We start from the raw sequence: 12696 nt of genomic DNA on the forward strand, positions 1-12696 counted from the left end.
GCTGGAGGATGAGGCTGAGCATCACTGACCAGCCCAACCCCAGGCCCCGCCCTCCTCCCAGCACAGCCCCGGGGATGAGCCCCCTTCCTGGGCTCCCAGTCTCTCCCGGGAGGAGCTGGCTCCAGGTTGAATTGTCACCATCACCATCGTCACAGGTCAGAGTGTGTGTTCAGTGAGCACAAGAGAAATGAGTTGGGAGCTCATCTCCTTGCTGTCCTCCCACCCACACCCCCGGGTCAGCAGGAGGTCACAGGTTCTGGCAGCTTCCCCGGGGGCAGCACAGACAGAGCTGAGCACAGCTGAGTCCCTGGAGGAGGGAAGGTCGCTGTCCTCACCCCAAGGTCAGGAGCGCCCTCTGCAGCCTTGGGCGGGAGGGCCTGTGGGGCACTATGGTGCGTGCAGGCCCTGCTCTGAGGCGGGTCCATCCTGAACCAGAGGGAAGGTCATCCGGGGCTTCCCCAGCGTTTTCTCCAGGGGCGTGGACAGGAAGGCTGGGTCTCAGGTCCAACCCGCATGCCATGGCTGTGTTCTTAAAGGGCCAGACTGATAGTCACACAAAATGCCCCCAAACAGGCATTGGTGGTTTCCTGTGTGGCTTTAACCCTCCATTGATCTCCCGATGTCCCACCCACACAGGCACTCAAAGTCCTCAGCTCTTTGTGTGGCAATTGCATGGGGACCAGGAAGAGATTGCTCTCCCCAAAGCAACGCCCACCCAAAGCCACGCCCACCACATCACCAGGGCCAGGCCCAGAAGACCCTGGGTTATCAGCCAGCACCCCCTTCATCAGAGGGATGAGCGCATCCACAGAGACAGGCTTCATGAGTGACATGCGTTTCAGGAGCCGCTCCATCTGTGAATGGGGATGAGGTCCAGGGTGTGTCCCAAGCTCATGTCCCTTCTCCATCCCCAACTCCCTTAGGCCCCTCAGCACCATAACATCTCACCTGAGGGCTGGGTCACAGCTCAGTCTTTATGAACGTGGGAGGCAGCATTTCTAACTGTCCCCAGACCATCATCTCTCAGGTACGTCTATGGTGGCACCGCCCGGGACTGCAGTGAGCGCCAGTCAGACCAGGAAGTGAGAACAGGGACAGTGACCTGGGCAGCAGCAGACACCAGCTGGGCTCAGGGCTTTGGACCAGGGCGATGTAGTGTGTCCTGTGGCCAGCAGGGGGCGCTGTGGGATCGCTTTTGGCCCCCACACAGCTGCTCACTGAGGACTATCCACTCTCAGGAGCCTGGGCCTGGGGGCTGGGCCCTGTGCGCCCTGATGGGGACCAGCTGTGTCTGTGCTGGCAGCGCCCCCTGAGCAATAGCCTCTGTGTGGTCTCAGCAGGTGCTTCCTCCCAGGGCCCCCCAAAGGGTGAGCCCACCTCCATGCCCCTCAGTCTGGGGTGTGAGCTGAGCTCCAGCCCCAGGGCCCAGGGAGGGGCTGGGCAGTCCCTGGAGGGACCCCCCATTTGCATGGCAGCCCCTCCTCTGGCAGAGGGTGGGGAGAAAAGGAGGCCTGGGCAGCCCAGCCCCACTGTGGGCTCAGGGCTGTGAGCACCATGGCCTGGACTCCTCTGCTCCTCGCGCTCCTCTCTCACTGCACAGGTAGGGCCAGGCCTGGGACCAGGCTTCTTCCCTTCCTGCTCAGTCTCCTGGGAACCTGCCCCTGGTCCCTGCCCATCACTGACCAGTGTCTGTGTCTGCAGGGTCCCTCTCCCAGCAGCTCGTGCTGACCCAGCCGCCCTCCCTCTCTGCATCTCCAGGAGCCACAGCCAGACTCACCTGCACCCTGAGCAGTGGCTTCAATGTTGGCAGCTATGCTATATCCTGGTACCAGCAGAAGCCAGGGAGCCCTCCCCGGTATCTCCTGAGATTTTACTCAGATTCAAATAAGCACCAGGGCTCCGGGGTCCCCAGCCGCTTCTCTGGATCCAAAGACGCCTCGGCCAATGCGGGGCTCCTGCTCATCTCGGGGCTGCAGCCTGAGGACGAGGCTGACTATTACTGTAACACATGGGATGGCAGCTCTAACAGTCACACAGTGGTCCAGACCCACAGGGAAGTGAGACAAAAACCTCCTCTCCGCTCTCCTGGCCTGACCTTGGCCCCTGCTGGCGGCTCTGCCCAGTTCTGGCTCAGCCCTGACTGTGCTGGTCGGTGTCCATCTGGCACCGGGGTATCCTTGGACCTGGGGTGCTGACAGGGTGACCGCTTTGACGTCAGGTCAGCGTTTCCATGGATTTGTGGCTCATGTCATGTGTGCCATGCTCAGGTTATCACAGGTAAAATTCCTCAGGGATCACGGTTCCCATGGAGACATGTGAGGAGGTGGAATCAGATCCATTCAGTCCAAGCTCAGCTCTGAGTCGAGGAGTGACTGAGGTAGGATCGTGGTCTGAGTGCTCAAATCTGAAATTTGCATTAAAAACAACATCCAAAAAAAGAAAAACAACAAAGAAAAAACCCAACATACTATCTTATCTAATAAATATGGAATATGCTAATTGACCCTGATACTTTTGCAAAAATGGCGGTGCCAACAGGCTATAGGAGGGAATAAGCTAATTGACTGCCACACCCTTAATGATGGTGGCATCCACAGCCAATAAGGAGGGAATAAGCTAATTGGCTGCTTTGACCTGAAGGATGGCAGCGCCCACAGGCATTAGGAGGGAATAAGCTAAATGACGGCCACCTCCTTCAAGATGGCGGCGCCCACAATCACAAGATGGCAGCTCACACTCCCCTCAGCTCTGCTGGGAAGGCAGGCCTTGCTACCCACTTGCATCTGGAGCCCCCAGTCCCCTCAGCCTCCCGGCTGCCCAGGACCAGCCTGAGCCACAGGCAAGCATCAGATGGTGGCCGCCCAGCCGCCCAGCACGGCCTGAGGCTCAGGTAACCAGGGCCGGCAGAGGCTTGCGCTGCCAACAGTGGCATCATGGGAAGTGTGATGGGGCATCTCCTTCCCCTAATCGCCTGGTCACCTCCCGCCCTGAGGGTTCCCGGACTGTGAAAGGGGCCAGGCCGGGCTGAGGGACACCCCTCAGTGCATGAATTTTTACGTCCAGGATGCTAGTGCGGAAGTGACGTGTATTCTGTGTGACAGCAGGAACTGTCCACATGTAAACATAACACCGTCCTCTCTGTGGCCACATGCACATGAGCTCCGTGCGGATGCGTCTGGCTGGGGGATGGGATGATGGAGGTGAGGCCGCCAGGCCTGAGCTCCGGGGCCGAAGGACCAGGGTGTCAGGTTGTGTCCACCAGGTCCTGGGTCCCCCTTGTCCTCAGGATTAACCACGACCCAGGGAAAGCCTCCCGGATGCTCTGCTCATGCGCAGCCCGCCCAGCCCTCCCCACACCCTGCAGCCTGGACCCTGCTGTGCACACGGGTCCCTGCATGTCCCCTGCTCCTCCACCTCCTCCAGGGACCGGGGCCCAGGACACACAGCAAGGCCTCTGCCCTGGCCGAGGCAGCAGCACTGGGTGGAAAGGCGTCATTTGGATCCCTCAGCTCCGGTGACATGTCATCAACACTCTGCACCCAATGACACAGCCACATCCTCAGGACATGGGGGTTCTTCCCGGCCGGCGTGGCTCAGAGGTGGAGCATCAACCTATGAACCAGGAGGTGAGGGTTGTATTCTGGGTCAGGGCACAGACCCTGGTTACATGCTTGATCCCCAGTAGGGGGCGTCCACGAGGCAGCCCATCGATGATCCTGTCTCATCATTGATGCTTCTTTCTCTCTCTGCCTCTTCCTTCCTCTCTGACATCAATAAAAATACATTTTAAGAAACAAAGGAATGTTGGTTCTCATTTCGGGCTCCATGTCAGCTACAGCAGAGGCCCCGGGTCACAGCTGGAGGACGAGGCTGAGCATCACTGACCAGCCCAACCCCAGGCCCCGCCCTCCTCCCAGCACAGCCCCGGGGATGAGCCCCTTCCTGGGCTCCCAGTCTCTCCCGGGAGGAGCTGACTCCAGGTTGAATTGTCACCATCACCATCGTCACAGGTCAGAGTGTTTGTTCAGTGAGCACAAGAGAAATGAGTTGTGAGTTCATCTCTTTGCTGCTGTCGTCCCACCCACACCCCGGGTCAGCAGGAGGTCACAGGTTCTGGCAGCTTCCGCGGGGGCAGCACAGACAGAGTGAGCACAGTTGAGTCCCTGGAGGAGGGAAGGTCACTGTCCTCACCCCGAGGTCAGGAGCGCCCTCTGCAGCCTTGGGCGGGAGGGCCTGTGGGGCACTATGGTGGGTGCAGGCCCTGTTCTGAGGCGGGTCCATCCTGAACCAGAGGGAAGGTCATCCGGGGCTTCCCCAGCATTTTCTCCAGGGGCCTGGACAGGAAAGCTGGGTCTCAGGTCCAACCCACATCCCATGGCTGTGTTCTTAAAGGGCCAGACTGATGATCACACAAAATTCCCCAAACAGGCATTGATGGTTTCCTGTGTGGTTTTTCCCTCCATCGATCTGCGATGTCGACCCACACACACACTCAATGTCCTCAGCTCTTTGTGTGGCAATTGCATGGGGACCAGGAAGAGATTGATCTCCCCAAAGCCACGCCCACCCTAAAGCCACGCCCACCGCATCACAAAGGGCCCGGCCCAGAAGACCCTGTGTTATCAGCCAGCACCCCCTTCATCAGAGGGATGAGCGCATCCACAGAGACAGGCTTCATGAGTGACATGCGTTTCAGGAGCCGCTCCATCTGTGAATGGGGATGAGGCCCAGGGTGTGTCCCAAGCTCATGTCCCTTCTCCATCCCCAACACCCTTAGGACCCTCAGCACCATAACATCTCACGTGAGGGCTCGGTCACCGCTCACTCTTTATGAACGTGGGAGGCAGCATTTCTAACTGTCCCCAGACCATCACCTCTCAGTTACATACATGCTGGCACCTCCCACGGCTGGGCCCAGGATGAGACGCTGCAGTGAGCGCCAGAATCTGTGCCATTCAGACCAGGAAGTGGGAACAGGGACAGTGACCTGGGGAGCTGCAGACACCAGCTGGGCCTCAGGGCTTTGGACCAGGGCGACGTAGTGTGTGCTGTGGCCAGCAGGGAGTGCTGTGGGATCGCCATTTGGCCCCCACACAGCTGCTCACAGAGGACTTTCCACTCACAGGAGCCTGGGCCTGGGGGCTGGGCCCTGTGCGCCCTGATGGGGACCATCTGTGTCTGTGCTGGCAGCGCCCCCTGAGCCATAGCCTCTGTGTGGTCTCAGCAGGTGCTTCCTCCCAGGGTCCCCCAAGGGGGGAGCCCACCTCCATGCCCCTCAGTCTGGGGTGTGAGCTGAGCTCCAGCCCCAGGGCCCAGGGAGGGGCTGGGCAGTCCCTGGAGGGACCCCCATTTGCATGGCAGCCCCTCCTCTGGCAGAGGGAGGGGGAGAAAAGGAGGCCTGGGCAGCCCAGCCCCACTGTGGGCTCAGGGCTGTGAGCACCATGGCCTGGACTCCTCTGCTCCTCGCGCTCCTCTCTCTCTGCACAGGTAGGGCCAGGCCTGGGACCAGGCTTCTTCCCTTCCTGCTCAGTCTCCTGGGAACCTGCCCCTGGTCCCTGCCCATCACTGACCAGTGTCTGTGTCTGCAGGGTCCCTCTCCCAGCCTGTGCTGACCCAGCCGCCCTCCCTCTCTGCCTCTCCGGGAGCCACAGCCAGACTCACCTGCACCCTGAGGAGTGACCACAGTGTTGACAACTCCAGGATATCCTGGCTCCAGCAGAAGCCAGGGAGCCCTCCCCAGTATTTCCTGAGTTTTAGATCAGACTCAGATAAGCACCAGCGCTCCTGGGTCCCCAGCCGCTTCTCCGGATCCAAAGACACCTCGGCACATGCGGCGCTCCTGCTCATCTCGGGGCTGCAGCCTGAGGACGAGGCTGACTATTACTGTCACACATGGGACCACGTCTCTAAGACTTACACAGTGGTCCAGACCCACAGGGAAGTGAGACAAAAACCTCCTCTCGGCTCTCCTGGCTGGGCTTTGGCCCCTGCTGGCGGCTCTGCCCAGTTCTGGCTCAGCCCTGACTGTGCTGGTCGGTGTCCATCCGGCATCGGGTCATCCTTGGATCCGTGGCCCTGACAGTGTCACAGCTCTGACGTCAGGTCAGCGTTTCCATGGATTTGTGGCTCATGTCCTGTGTGCCATGCTCACGTTCTCACAGGGAACATTCCTCAGGGATAACGGTTCCCATGGAGACATTTGAGGAGATGGATCAGTTTCATTCAGGACCTTTCTGTACACACGGGTCCCTGCACGTCCCCTGCTCCTCCTCCTCCTCCAGGGACCGGGGCCCAGGACACACAGCAAGGCCTCTGCCCTGGCCGAGGCAGCAGCACTGGGTGGAAAGGCGTCATTTGGATCCCTCAGCTCCGGTGACATCTCATCAACACTCTGCACCCAATGACACAGCCACATCCTCAGGACATGGGGTCCTCAGCCCGGCCGGCGTGGCTCAGTGGTTGAGCATCAACCTATGAACCAGGAGGTGAGGGTTGTATTCCGGGTCTGGGCACAGGCCCTGGTTACATGCTTGATCCCCAGTAGGGTGCTTGCAGGAGGTAGTCCATCTATTATCCTCTCTCATCATTGATGTTTCTCTCCTCTTCTTTCTGCTCTGACACCAATAAAAAATACACTTTAAAAAGGAAAGAAGCTGAAACCGGTTTGGCTCAGTGGATAGAGCATCGGCCTGCGGACTCAAGGGTCCCAGGTTCGATTCCGGTCAAGGGCATGTACCTTGGTTGTGGGCACATCCCCAGTAGGGGGTGTGCAGGAGGCAGCTGATCGATGTTTCTCTCTCATCTATGTTTCTAACTCTCTATCCCTCTCTCTTCCTCTCTGTAAAAAAAATCAATAATATATATTTAAAAAAAAAGAAAAAAAAAAAGGAAAGGAAAGGAATGTTGGTTCTCATTTTGGGCTCCATGTCAGCTACAGCAGAGGCCCCTGGTCACAGCTGGAGGACGAGGCTGAGCATCACTGACCAGCCCACCCCCAGGGCCCGCCCTCCTCCCAGCACAGCCCCGGGGATGAGGCCCTTCCTGGGCTCCCAGTCTCTCCCGGGAGGAGCTGACTCCAGGTTGAATTGTCACCATCACCATCGTCACAGGTCAGAGTGTTTGCTCAGTGAGCACAAGAGAAATGAGTTGGGAGCTCATCTCCTTGCTGTCCTCCCACCCACATCCCGGGTCAGCAGGAGGTCACAGGTTCTGGCAGCTTCCTCTGGGGCAGGACAGACAGAATGAGCTCAGCTGAGTCCCTGGAGGAGGGCAGGTCACTGTCCTCACCCCAAGGTCAGGAGTGCCCTCTGCAGCCTCGGGCGGGAGGGCCTGTGGGTCACTATGGTGGGTGCAGGCCCTGCTCTGAGGCGGGTCCATCCTGAACCAGAGGGAAGGACTTGTGGGGCTTCCCCAGAGTTTTCTCCAGGGGCCTGGAAGGGAAGGCTGGGTCTCAGGTCCAACCCACATCCCATGGCTGTGTTCTTAAAGGGCCAGACTGATGGTGACACAAAATTCCCCAAACAGGCATTGATGGTTTCCCGTGTGGCTTTTCCCTCCATCGATCTCCCGATGTCCCACCCACACACACACTCAATGTCCTCAGCTCTTTGTGTGGCAATTGCATGGGGACCAGGAAGAGATTGCTCTCCTCAAAGACACGCCCACCCTAAAGCCACGCCCACCGCATCACCAAGGGCCCGGCCCAGAAGACCCTGGGTTATCAGCCAGCACCCCCTTCATCAGAGGGATGAGCGCATCCACAGAGACAGGCTTCATGAGTGACATGCGTTTCAGGAGCCGCTCCATCTGTGAATGGGGATGAGGCCCAGGGTGTGTCCCAAGCTCATGTCCTTTCTTTGACCCCAACTCCCTTAGGACCCTCAGCACCATAACATCTCACGTGAGGGCTCAGTCAGCGCTTACTCTTTATGAACGTGTGAGGCAGCTTTTCTAACTGTCCCCAGACCATCATCTCTCAATTAAGTCCATGCTGGCACCTCCCATGACTGCAGTGAGCGCCAGCTTCTGTGCAAGACAGACCAGGAAGTGGGAACAGGGACAGTGACCTGGGGAGCAGCAGACACCAGCTGGGCTCAGGGCTTTGGACCAGGGCGCTGTAGTGTGTCCTGTGGCCAGCAGGGGGCGCTGTGGGATTGCACTGTGGCCCCCACACAGCTGCTCACTGAGGACTTTCCACTCACAGGAGCCTGGGCCTGGGGGCTGGGCCCTGTGCGCCCTGATGGGGACCAGCTGTGTCTGTGCTGGCAGCGCCCCCTGAGCAATAGCCTCTGTGTGGTCTCAGCAGGTGCTTCCTCCCAGGGCCCCCCAAGGGCTGAGCCCACCTCCATGCCCCTCAGTCTGGGGTGTGAGCTGAGCTCCAGCCCCAGGGCCCAGGGAGGGGCTGGGCAGTCCCTGGAGGGACCCCCATTTGCATGGCAGCCCCTCCTCTGGCAGAGGGTGGGGAGAAAAGGAGGCCTGGGCAGCCCAGCCCCACTGTGGGCTCAGGGCTGTGAGCACCATGGCCTGGACTCCTCTGCTCCTCGCGCTCCTCTCTCACTGCACAGGTAGGGCCAGGCCTGGGACCAGGCTTCTTCCCTTCCTGCTCAGTCTCCTGGGAACCTGCCCCTGGTCCCTGCCCATCACTGACGAGTGTCTGTGTCTGCAGGGTCCCTCTCCCAGTTTGTGCTGACCCAGCCGCCCTCCCTCTCTGCATCTCTGGGAGCCACAGCCAGACTCACCTGCACCCTGAGTGGTTTTTCCAATTTTAGTACTTTCTGGTTTAGCTGGTTCCAGCAGAAGCCAGGGAGCCCTCCCCGGTATCTCTTATGGTATAAATCAGACTCAGATAAGTACCAGGGCTCCGGGGTCCCCAGCCGCTTCTCTGGATCCAAAGACGCCTCGGCCAATGCGGGGCTCCTGCTCATCTCGGGGCTGCAGCCTGAGGACGAGGCTGACTATTACTGCGCTGCAGATCCGGGCAGTGGGAGCAGCTACCGTTACCCACAGTGTCTCAGAGGACGAGGAAGTGAGACAAAAACCCCTGGGCCCCGAGGTGGTGGCTCTGAGCCTCCCTTCAGCGAGGACCGTCTGTGGGGCCTCTGTCAGGGGGGCTCCTCTGCAGGGACCTGTGTCCCCGGGAGGAGGAGGTCACACTCGATGGAGCAGCAGCACAGGCGTCCCAGGAGCACACGCGGGAGGTTATGGAGCCCCGCCCACCACCCCGAGTTGGGGAAATTCTAAGAAGGAACATTTCTGAGTCAGAATCTCAGCTCCTTCCTCCTGTTGTGTGTCGTCTGCTCCTCACCCAGAGCTCTTCCCTCCTGACCCTTCTGGTCCCCAATGTGTGGGGAGTGGCTTCCCGACAGCAGTTCTCTGACACCAGCTGATGTCCCCCAACAGCACTCAGTGCTCACACCCTCTGCCCAGAGACGTGTCAGACCCGCAGTTAAAGGGCCAGTCCCCCTGACTGCCCGCAGGTCAGGTGCCAATCAAAGGCAGGAGTTCCCAGGATTCTTGCTAGTTTCGCTATAAATTGAAGGTTCCCGTGGTCCCTCCCTTGATTCCATTCCTTTGCCGGAGTCCTTTGCTAACTGCACCTGAGCCCTGCTCCCCCTTCCCGCCAATGCCCCCGACTGTCCGGGCGCCCCGCATGTCAGAGCCAGGCAACTAGGATGGGAGATGCTGGGTGAGGACTCAGCCCGGATGGATGAATTCCAGGACCAGAGCTCACCTGTCACCTCGCTGGGCACCTGAGCCTCCAGTCGTGAAGTCAGGGAGAGGGGGTTTCTCTGAGGAGAAAGGTGGGTGTGAGCCCAGGAAATCCCTCTGGGGCCACAGGATGGTGGCGGGTGCTCCCCAGTTGCTGGGGAAATGCTGAGCCTGCTCTAGCGGAAGTGGGCGATGTGGGTCCCGGGATGAGAAGCCGGGCTGTACACGCTGGTTTCTACACAAGAACCACATGTCTCTGCTGTCACAGGCACCGCGTGTACACGGCAAACCCCCAGGAAGAGAGGCTCTTTCCTGACCCACGGACCTGCACCCCCTGCCTTCAAGGTGACTGGTCCCCAGAACTCACTCCACCTCCCTGCCCCCATCGTGGTCCTCAGGAAGGGGATTGCCAACTTGGTTTAGGTAACAGGCCTGCCCAGCTGGAACTGGGGTTCGTCACAATGTAACCCCGTTGCTGGGAGATGTGGGGTCCAACGAGAACAAGAAAAGGATAGAAATCTGACCAATTATCTCTCCTGTTCCTCACCCTGCCCTCCACCCTCCGTGGACGTTCAGGTTGGGAGATGCCCTGTGGACATGGGGGTCCCGGCAGGAAGACACAGGCCAGGCTGTTCCTGTGTCATAAAAGGCAGTGCACCTGGGAGAGGGGCGGGGCCTGAGGGTCATTTGCATGAGAAGCCCCTCCTCTGAGAGAGGCGGGGCCTGGGTTACATTTGCATGAACTGCCCCTCCTCTGAGGGGGGGCGGGTCCGGGGGCACATTTGCATAAGAAGCTTCTCCTCTGAGAGAGGCGGGACCTGGGTCACATTTGCATGAACAGCCCCTCCTTTGAGAGGGGCGGGGCCTGGGTCACATTTGCATGAGTAGCCCCTCCTCTGAGAGGCCAACTGGGAGGGGATAACAGAGGTCTGGGCAGCCCAGCCCCAGCTCTGTGTTGGGAAGAGGCTGCGCTCACCATGGCCTGGACCCCTGTGCTCCTCCTGCTCCTCGCTCACTGCACAGGTAGCCACAGGCCTCGGGGACCCAGAGCACCTGCCGCCCGACCCTTCTATTCACCCCCATGTGTCTGTGTCCGCAGGGTCCCTCTCCCAGCCTGTGCTGACCCAGCCGCCCTCCCTCTCTGCCTCTCCGGGAGCCACGGCCACACTCCCCTGCACCGTGAAAAGTGACGTCAGTGTCGCTGCTAAAACCTTCTTCTGGTTCCAGCAGAAGCCAGGGAGCCGTCCCCGGTTCCTGCTGTCTTACTCCTCAAGCACAAGTTTGGGCTCCGGGGTCCCCAGCCGCTTCTCTGGGTCCAAGGACGCCTCGGCCAATGCGGGGCTCCTGCTCATCGCGGGGCTGCAGCCCGAGGACGAGGCCGACTATTCCTGTCTGATCTCGCACGATGGCGCTTCCCACGGTGACCCACGCGGACGGGGAAGTGGGACAAAACCCTCAGCCGCTTGTTCCGTGACCTCGTAGACAGTGAGCCACAGCTCGCACGTGTGCGCACTCTATTAACCCACGCCTGGTTGATAGTGGGCCCACGCCCACTTCTCCATGGAGGTTTCTGAAGCCTCAGGACAAACACAACAGAAACAAAACAACAAAAAACCGCGGGAAATGTTGCCTGTTCATCCTGTGTGGTCCCAGCAGCCCCCGCGGGCCTGCACCTTCCCCCTGAAATGACAGTGAGCTGATGACCCCAGGGAAACGCGGGACCAGGGCCTCTCCGGGTCAGGGCTGCGGTGGGAGTGGCAGGAAGAAGGGGGCTGGGTGCCCCCCGAGTGCCCTGTGCTTCTGGAACCCGGGGACCCCACCGCTGGGGCGCGTGTGCCCGAGGGATGGACGTGGACAGAGTTCCTCCCTCCACGAGGCAGAAGCCAGGGAGCCCGGCCCGGCACCTGCTGCCTCCTGCTCAGACTCCATTGGGCACCAGGGCTCCGGCCTGTGGGGCCCTGGGCAGGGGCAGGGAGGCGTGGCTGCCTGGGGACTGTGACCCCAGAGGGACGTTGGGGAACACCGAGCACAGGCTTCCCTTTGCTCCCCTTTATCAGAGATGGCTCCGCAGAGCAGGCCCGTGCAAAGGCCAGAGAAGCAGAGAAGCAGCAGACTGTGCGGGAAAGGCTGTGTGTGCGGAGGGGTCTCCCGGGAGCAGGACCCGTGGGCCCCTGGGCGGCTGAGGGAGCAGGTTCTGTCCTGAGGATGCTGGGCACCAGGGGCAGCGACGGTCGCCGTGCCCGCCCAGCACCGCTCTGTCCTGGGAGCTCTGTCTGTGGGCGGTGCTTCTGTTCCTGGGACGATGGAAGCTCCTAGAAACTCCTCGGGGGGGTCACTGGGCAGCGACTCGGGATTTCCAACCCCAGGACCAGATCACAGCGGACAGCTCCCACCTCGCGCCTGGAATGTGAAGTGATGTTAGAAACACGTCTGTTCACACCTGTCAACCCAGAGCAGAAGGCATTGCGTTTCCAATGCTTTTCCACCAACTACTCCACCCACAATTTTCATCAACGTGCATCCTCCTAGAATTTTTAAGTCAGCCTTATTGTGACTTTTACATATAATAACATACATGCATTTTAAGTTGGGTGAGTGGTGACTAATATGTAAAGTTTTAACATAAAACCCTAGCACAGAAATTTAAAAATTCTGCCTAGAATTTTCTGCTCTGTTTTCCCTTTTCCCTCTCAGATGAAGGCCAACGTCTGTGGGTTGAGAACAGACTCCTAGGAGTGACCACAGCCCACGGTTCCTGGAGAACGATGGTGTCAGGAGGGGAAATATTGACAGAAAATAGTAGTTACCCATGACCATGGACGAGGACAGCACACGAGGGCTTCTCCCCAACACCTGCCCAGCCCCAGGGAGGGGCCCCTAGGTCCTCAGTTCTGCTGGGAAGCCACAGGGAAGGAGGCCTCCAGCCTCCAGAGAGGAAAGAACCCGTGTCCTGCACATTAGGGGACACGCCTCCATGGGGCTGGTCAC

The 12696-nt window shown here is 59.6% G+C and overlaps 2 gene segments (V, D, J or C); both read left to right on the forward strand.

Annotated features, from left to right (window-relative positions):
* The first annotated feature begins 1554 nt into the window (after positions 1-1554).
* LOC129148179 (immunoglobulin lambda variable 5-45-like) lies at positions 1555-9466 on the forward strand. The segment is given in 5 exon segments: positions 1555-1600; positions 1702-2057; positions 2199-2218; positions 8769-9005; positions 9427-9466. Coding segments are annotated over 5 exon segments (699 nt in total).
* Positions 9467-10630: 1164 nt separating this feature from the next.
* LOC129148131 (probable non-functional immunoglobulin lambda variable 5-48) lies at positions 10631-11480 on the forward strand. The segment is given in 2 exon segments: positions 10631-10731; positions 10808-11480. Coding segments are annotated over 2 exon segments (429 nt in total).
* Positions 11481-12696: the final 1216 nt, after the last annotated feature.

Source organism: Eptesicus fuscus, chromosome 23 (assembly GCF_027574615.1).
Source record: "Eptesicus fuscus isolate TK198812 chromosome 23, DD_ASM_mEF_20220401, whole genome shotgun sequence".
NCBI classification, from domain to species: domain Eukaryota; kingdom Metazoa; phylum Chordata; class Mammalia; order Chiroptera; family Vespertilionidae; genus Eptesicus; species Eptesicus fuscus.